At 37.7% G+C, this 7,705-nt stretch overlaps 1 protein-coding gene across 1 annotated transcript; it reads left to right on the top strand.

The window, feature by feature from the left end:
* Nucleotides 1-7,492, top strand: LOC107083022 (fetuin-B-like). Its single transcript, XM_015371954.1, has 7 exons — nt 1-300; nt 606-719; nt 1,230-1,308; nt 3,974-4,140; nt 4,493-4,606; nt 5,707-5,841; nt 7,076-7,492. Exons 1-7 carry the CDS (start codon nt 103-105, stop codon nt 7,331-7,333), a joined length of 1,065 nt encoding a protein of 354 aa, XP_015227440.1. The 5' UTR covers nt 1-102; the 3' UTR covers nt 7,334-7,492.
* Nucleotides 7,493-7,705: the final 213 nt, after the last annotated feature.

Genomic DNA, 7,705 nt, shown 5'->3' with positions numbered 1-7,705 from the left:
TATGTGTCCCTCGGAACAGTCGTTGTAAAAACTAGGATTAATTTTTTGTATTTTAATGTCAGTCCAGAGTGTGCGTGAGTGACTGTGTATGTGCTGAAGATAATGAGTGTGTATCTTCTGTTACTCTTACTGGCTTTGCTGATCCACGATGGGAATGCCAAACCTGAATCGCAAGGCTGCAACAACCCAGATGCTGAGAGAGTGGCAGAAGAGGCCCTGGAGCAGATCAACCAGGACAGGACTGATGGATACATCCTGACTCTCAACAGGCTTTATGATCTATCCCACACACCGAAGCAGGTTAGAGGGGAGGAAATGCATGCTTGCACAAAAATAATGCAGTGGAGTTACACTAAATAGGTCTTTAATAATCTAGTTTGCTTGCATTCTGACAAAATATTGGGATTTAAAAACATAACATCTTGCAGAAGATTCATCATATTGCAACAAAGTTCTTACTTGTTTTACTTGACGATAGATCATCCGACAAAGGTTTAAACAGTTTATTGTGAATAAGGCTTCACTGAAAATCCTGTCAGCCATTCTAGCTGTTCCTTTGGGTTTAAACTGTATAACAGTTTCTACTGTATAACCTTTATATCCAGGAGAATGGTGGCTCAGTTTACAACCTAACTATTGATGTGCTGGAGACGCAATGCCACATTGTCAGCAGAAAACCATGGAAGCAATGTAAAGTCAGAGACATCTCAGATATTCCTGTAAGTCTAAAACAGTTTTGCATTCTACTTCATTTAAATAAAAGGCTTCTACACCAGACAGAAATCTGGGACTTGTCTTTTTTTATTGTCCTTTTAACAGCATTATTAACAGCTTATATTATTTCCTAATGTCCATTTAGTTGTTCTAACATGCATGATACAACATTTCAAAAATGCTTTCTATTCTAATTCTCAAAACCTGAGAATAAATCTAAAACACAGGTGTTTTAGATGTTTTTTTTTGTTTGTTTGTTTTTTTTGTTTTGTTTTGTTTTGTTTTGTTTTGCTTATGTGGTTCGTTTTAGTTTTAAGACTTGCTTAATTGTGAAAAAACACATTATAAACATAAGCTAAGCAATTTCTTCACCAAAAAAAAATCAATAATTGCAATTATCCAGCGATAAAATTCTGGAATGTTGACTTTACAGTCTTACATATGCAAAGTGTTTGAGTCTATAGCTGTATTGAGTCTATGCAAAGTGAATGCATAACTGTATCTGTTTTCTTTAGGTATACGGAGAATGCCAGGTATCTGTTCAAGTTGATGCTCAGGTCAAACTTGAAAGCTACTCTTGTTCCCTTCGAGAAGGTAGGTGGAATGATAAAAAGATAGAGCTCAATAACAAACAAAACATTTGTATTCTCACATAAGAATCAGCTTTAATGGGGAAGGTTTTATTTCATGTCGTACACAGAAATTGCAAAGTTAGCATTGCATAGTGAGACTAAAAGGGAGTGTACAAAATATTTGTGGAAAAACAGAGCAAGGCATTCAAATTTGTCCTGCTGTAACCACTTGTAATAAAATGGAATTTGCCTAATACTTTTAACTTTGGTGACATTGTTCATTTTTGTGTGTTAAAGAAATGCGATCTTAAACTACCCTATTTTCCGGACTATAAGCCACTACTGTTTCCCCCCATGCTTTGAACCAAGCGGCTTATAAGAAGGCGCGGCTTCTCTGTGGATTTTTCCTAATCGCCAGAGGGGGAAGTCAAAGCTGGAAATGAAAGAACAAGGGGCAAATTTTAATTTGGCACAAGAACATGTTAGCAGCAGGCACGACTAAGGCCCCGTCCACACGAAGTCAAAACGAACACGAAACGCTAATATTTTCCAGAACGTTTGTCATAAAGACGTAGACGTAAAATGAATGTGATCGACCACACGAATGCATGAAAACGCTGCAAAATGTATGCCAGGCCTGTAAGTGGCGCTGTGGTGCCAAAGCAAAAATAGGCGAAAACAGGCAACGAAATGTTGGGCATGCGCAGTAATATTTATACAACAACCAAACCAGAAAACTGGAAAATGGCCCTGCGGGTCCATTTTCGTGGTTCAGTCAAATTGAGGTGATGAATTATGTCGTCTATATTGCTCTGTTCTTCCTGGAGATATTCCAGAAGAAGAAGATTCTGTTGTAAGCCCGACAGCAGGGTGAGTAGCATGAGCAGCAACCATTCAACACAGTACGGCGCCATTGTTGTTGTGATACTGTGTCGCGCATGCGTGTTTAGAGGCGACGCTATGATGCATGCGTGTAAGAAAAAAAATGCGGTTAGAGCTTAAAGATGGAAACGCGAAAACGGCGTTTCAAAATCTTCCCACTATGAAGGCTTAATAAAAAAAAGATTGTTTACAGACCCCCGAAACGCCGGCTTCGTATGGATGAGAGGCTGGTTTGATGAAAAATTTATGCGTTTAGGCCAGGGTTTGACTTCGTGTGGACGGGGCCTAAGAGCACATCTCCTGAATTCACACATATTGACATTTAGTTGCTGCATTAAAGCTGCCAAACTAATGAAGAGACGGGGCTCAACTCCTTTAGAGTTATTAAACAGCATACCCATCTTTCATTAGAAGCTATTACTGTTTTGAAGCGAACTCTTCATTGTTGGCTTTTACATTAAGTTTTGTCATCCCTGGATGCTAAAATAACTTGTGCAGAGATGCAAGGTGGACTATACTAGTCCTACCGAAGTGTAGACTGTGACGTGAAAGGGGATTTCAGTGATTCGCCCAAAGCTAAAGGAATGACAATAAAGACAGGTCTGCTGCACACACAGACACTTAAGATTAGTTCCCAAAACACTGAGGCTCTTAAAAATAAAGCTACGGTATACATTTAGAGCAGCTGAATGTGTTTTCTACAATCTCTTGTTGTTTAAAAATATATTAATATATAATATATTAAGTCCACACATCTTATTCTTTGTGGTATTCTGCACTTTGAAGATTCATCTCGGTGGTCACTTTTTAAACACCACAATGTTTCAAATAAATACAAATGGTGGGAACCAATTCTTTTTTACATTTCTTTAATACTTTGTTCTATTCAGCTACACAAGCATCCTCTTTAAACTACTAAGAATTGTACTATAAATGTGACTTTACCCGATTCTTATGTACACCGTAGTAATTTATTGATATGCCGCACAATGTCCTCCTTTTTGGTGCTATAGAAATGGCCACCCTACCTGTCGCAGGAGTGTGCATCGCCCTAAACTCTCGCACACTGATGAGAAAACGGATTGAAATATGAACGAAAAAGAGAACTTTTAAATATATATTATATAGAATGGTGTTGATAGTAAAAACGGGAAATGCTATCTACTGAGCAGAGAATATATTCATTGGACACTGCCTGTAGCATATCGACTAAAATGTGTCCCCGATTTAGTAAAGATCATATTCCTTCGAATTCATCTGTCCACCATAACTCTAAATTTTAGGGCAACCATGCATTAGAAATATGAAAACATTAAGACCATGTTTAAAAGTTCCCCTATAGTTCATATTCTCTTCTGTTTTGTCATCAGTGTCCGAGAGTTCAGGGTGCGTATTCCCGCAACAGGGAATACGCATCAGGTATTTCTCAGCATAAGAGCTGTATGTATATGGCGGCCTAGTGGTTAGGGCATAGGGCGTTGAATCCTGAGATTGGGAGTTTGACCCCCGAGACTGCCACTCTGGCTCCCTGAGTAAGACACTTAACCCCACACTGCTCCCCGGGCACCTCACAATGGCAGCCCACTGCTCCCCAAGGGGATGGGTTAAATGCAGAGAAGTAATTTCCCTCTGGGATTATTAGAGTATATAAAAAAAAAAATGTACGTTTCCAGTTTTTTCAAAAAATCTAATGCTTATAGTGAGGTGCACTCTATAGTCCGAAAAATACGGTAATCTTTTAGAAGTGATCTCATGTCGCCGGGCTGCATGTGGTTTCTTTTGCACCTTTTAATCCTTGTGTTCAGTTGCAGCTACTTCTATCGTGCACCGGTGCCCGGATTGTCCCACAGCCGTCAACTTGAATGACCCAGTAATCAAGGAGACGGCCAAGCTCTCTTTGCAGAAGTTTAATAAGGAGAGTCGACTTGCCAACTACTTTGCTTTAGAAAACATTACAAAAGCCAGCTCACAGGTAAAAAGAAACACCTGGACATTAATACATTTACAAATCAGATTACTATTTAGATCAAGACTAAATTAACATATGTTTCTTGAAAAAGTATTCCTATTCTTGAGGGTTTTTTGCATCTTATCATGTTACAATCTCAAATTTCAGTGCATTTTAAAATGGCCCAAGACAACACGATTTTGGTGCTTTTCAAATGTTGTGGTGTTTTGTTTTTACAAATAGCTGTCTGAAAGGTTTGGCTGCAGTATCTACAACAATTATTGGCAAATATTTTTTTTTTTTTTCACTTTAAAATTCAGTAAAGTTATTATGAATGTTCATTTTTGTAACAGGATTTTTATGTGTTTTTTTTCAGTGGGTTGTTGGACCAGCTTACTTTGTAGAGTTCACTGTTCTGGAAACAGAGTGTTCAAAAGAAACTGATGTCAGTGAGCTGAATAATTGCAGACCAATGAACTGTCAGTTTGCAGTGAGTAACATATTTAATGTTAAATTAGAGTTGTTTGAATATTGAAATTTGTAAATTGTCTTTTAGATCAACTCCTTCTCATTGCTGAATTATTTTTTTTTCTCTTTCTGTTCATCTGCTGTAGACAGATAAGGTCTTTTTTTAAGGATACTTTTTCTGCTTTGTACTTGGTCCCTAACTATTTATAAAAACAGACATTACATGATAAGCCATGAACAAAAATGTTTTTTTTTTTTATTTAATGGAAAAATAAGGCAAAGATTGTGAAACACTCTTCTGGACCTTTTAAGAAGCTGCCAGAATAAAGATCAAGAATGTCACGTCTTGGTTGTGGTTTAGAGGACCCAAATGCAGAGGCAGAGGTGATTTCTTGGTGTTTTTAATGGTAACACAAACAATAGGGGGGGCAAAATCCAAAAATACAACTTAAAATGTTACACAGACCAGAATCACGGAGACATCAAGGGAAACGCGCACCAAAAGCCAGGGAGAGACGAGGTGAGAGGACAACAGTGACGACAGGACCAGCAACAACACAGAACCAACAAAGAGTGAGAGCAGAGGGAGAGCATATATAGCTGACAGAGACAAAGGGAGGGCTAACGAGCTGACAAGGAGCAGGTGTGAGAGGAGACAACGAGGGAGCCAAGGGGAAAGGAACACACACACACACAAGAGGGCAACAGAGAACAGAAAAACATGAGAACTAACATAAATCTAGAAATTACAAAAAAAAAGGAATTAAACCAACAAAAGTAGGGAACATAGAGCAAAGCAAAGCACAATATAACCAAAACCATGACAAAGAACTTCATATATCAACACTAAAATTGTAAAGTAGCTACATTGACCAACTATTACATAGGTTGTGAACTTTAATGTGATATTTGACCGGTGCCACTCCAACTGTAACATTCACCCTAAATTAATGATCAGAGCTCTAAACTGTGTGACAATAGCAACTAACTTGAAACGTGATGTTTTTTTAAGATTAAGTAGCGTTTATTACATGTTTATCTTAGAATCTACTTTTGCAACAGCTGAATACTTTATTGATGGATAAAAAATGACATACTAACTATTCTTAACTTCTGTTTTAGCACAAGGGGTTCTGTACAGGCTCACATGTGACTTTGGAGGAAACATTTAATTCTGGGAGCCCTGTTGGAGACCCTGAAAGCTTCTTTCGAAAACACGAATCTGTTGATGTGAAATGTGAGATTTATGAACCACAGGTATTTGCATTGATCATTTTTACAGATATTTTGACAAAATTTTACACGTCATATTTGAGACTTTTATCTCAATCTTGTTATAGAAATTTGGTATCAACAATTTCTAGAGAAAAAAGTGCCAGGGACCCTTTTCATCACTCTTTTATCCAACTCATGTCCTTTGATGAGCTTTTCTCTCTGCGGAGGTTTAATGTTTGAATCCCATGGTGGAGAAATTAAAAGGGGTGATGTTTCAAAAACAATATGTTTCAAGTTAATGACAAATTGGTTTTTATTTATGGAGTAAATTATTTCACAACCTCAAACATATACAAACATCCTGATTGATATTAGGTTGTAACTCCCTCTGCCTATTACACCTTATCCACAAGCTAGTCTGAGCCATATTAATGGTATTAATTCATTTTAAATTAGCTTTTTTTTTGTATTTGATTAAGTGATGTGTTAGTTTGTTCTACTTATATGATCAGGGAAAAGATTCACTGCACCAGATTCTAGCTATTTAGTTAACTTCCAACTGCATTTCTAGTTGCAGGAAGTAAAGAAAAATCACAGTCCACAAACTAGTTGCAGTGTTGATGTCAGAGATTTGGGTAGGCCTTTCCACAACCTGAACACAAGCTCGCTCTACCAAATTCCTTCTACTTTTATCTTCTATACTTTGTTTTGAAGTACATTTAAAAAGTTTCAGGTAACCGTCCTACTTCACACCACTATGTTAGTGATCGTTGTGGCAGGGTCTTCGAGCTGACCATGGTCCAAAAGCTGTTTCCAGTGTTGTTCTAAACCAAGGCTTTTTAATCTAAGAGTAACAGTTTAGTTCAGATGGCAGAAAGAACTGGTTGTTCAGACAGAAAAAAAACTATCCCATATATATCCACCCAAACTTGGTTTTGTAACTGATTAAATGGGCTGACTACTGGCCTCAAGGGCAGCTTTAACCTAGCTGACTTGCCTTTTTGATCACAAAAAAAAGTTTGTTGTTGCTAAGATAAATATTAGCAGGGGTGTATGTTTGTGTTTGAGTTAAGTTGAGTTGAGTTGAGCTGTACCTCAACAATCCAAAAACATGACTCCACACTTTTTTCAAACTGCTTGTAGTTTTAATTGATCTATTATAATTTGGAAAAGAAGAAAAAAGTTAATTCCCCAAAAAGAAGGGTGTGTATAAAAATATTTCACTAAATAAATTGTAGAAGCTGAATTTTGAACTCTTTTTGTTTTTTTTATGTAGGCTTCCACTGTGGAGGAGCAGGCCCATGCCCAAGCAGCTAGTGGGCACCCAGACAATCATCACCACAACCACACACACCTGCATCCTCATGAGCATGTCCACTCTGTTTCAAAAGCCACAAACATCACTGTTTCGAAGCCAAAAGGCCAACTTGGCAGGACTGTGTTTGAGCTGGCCACTCCCAGATCGGCTCCAAGTGCCAGTTCCTGTCCTGGTGCTAGAAGACACGCTTTACATTTAGACAGTCCTTTCCTCTGATTACTGGGATTGGTCTTTGTTTGGTAACTCTAGCTACATCTTTTACATCTGCTGGAATACTTAAGACTGACGTGAAGGGCTGTAACTAATGATTTTGGATGATACTGACCCCAGTTATCGGGCCTTATTGTAAGACAGTGCATTTCACTGATCACCTGAATAAAGCCTTTTACACATTAAAGATTAATTTATTTTTTGTAATAATGTGAAATTATTGACAGATTTTTTCACAGTTCAAAAATATGTATGTAACAGGTAAGGCTTCAAGCAACATAGCTGTTTCTAAAAATATGGAAAGGGATGAAGGCACCAAATATGTTATTTTCCAAGCAAGGAAAACTTTATTTAGCACCTCTGCAGAAGTAAAATCGC

Source organism: Cyprinodon variegatus, unplaced genomic scaffold (assembly GCF_000732505.1).
Source record: "Cyprinodon variegatus isolate N-32 unplaced genomic scaffold, C_variegatus-1.0 Scaffold67, whole genome shotgun sequence".
In the NCBI taxonomy this organism is placed as follows: Eukaryota; Metazoa; Chordata; class Actinopteri; order Cyprinodontiformes; family Cyprinodontidae; genus Cyprinodon; species Cyprinodon variegatus.
This window is presented reverse-complemented; position numbering and strand designations above follow the sequence as displayed.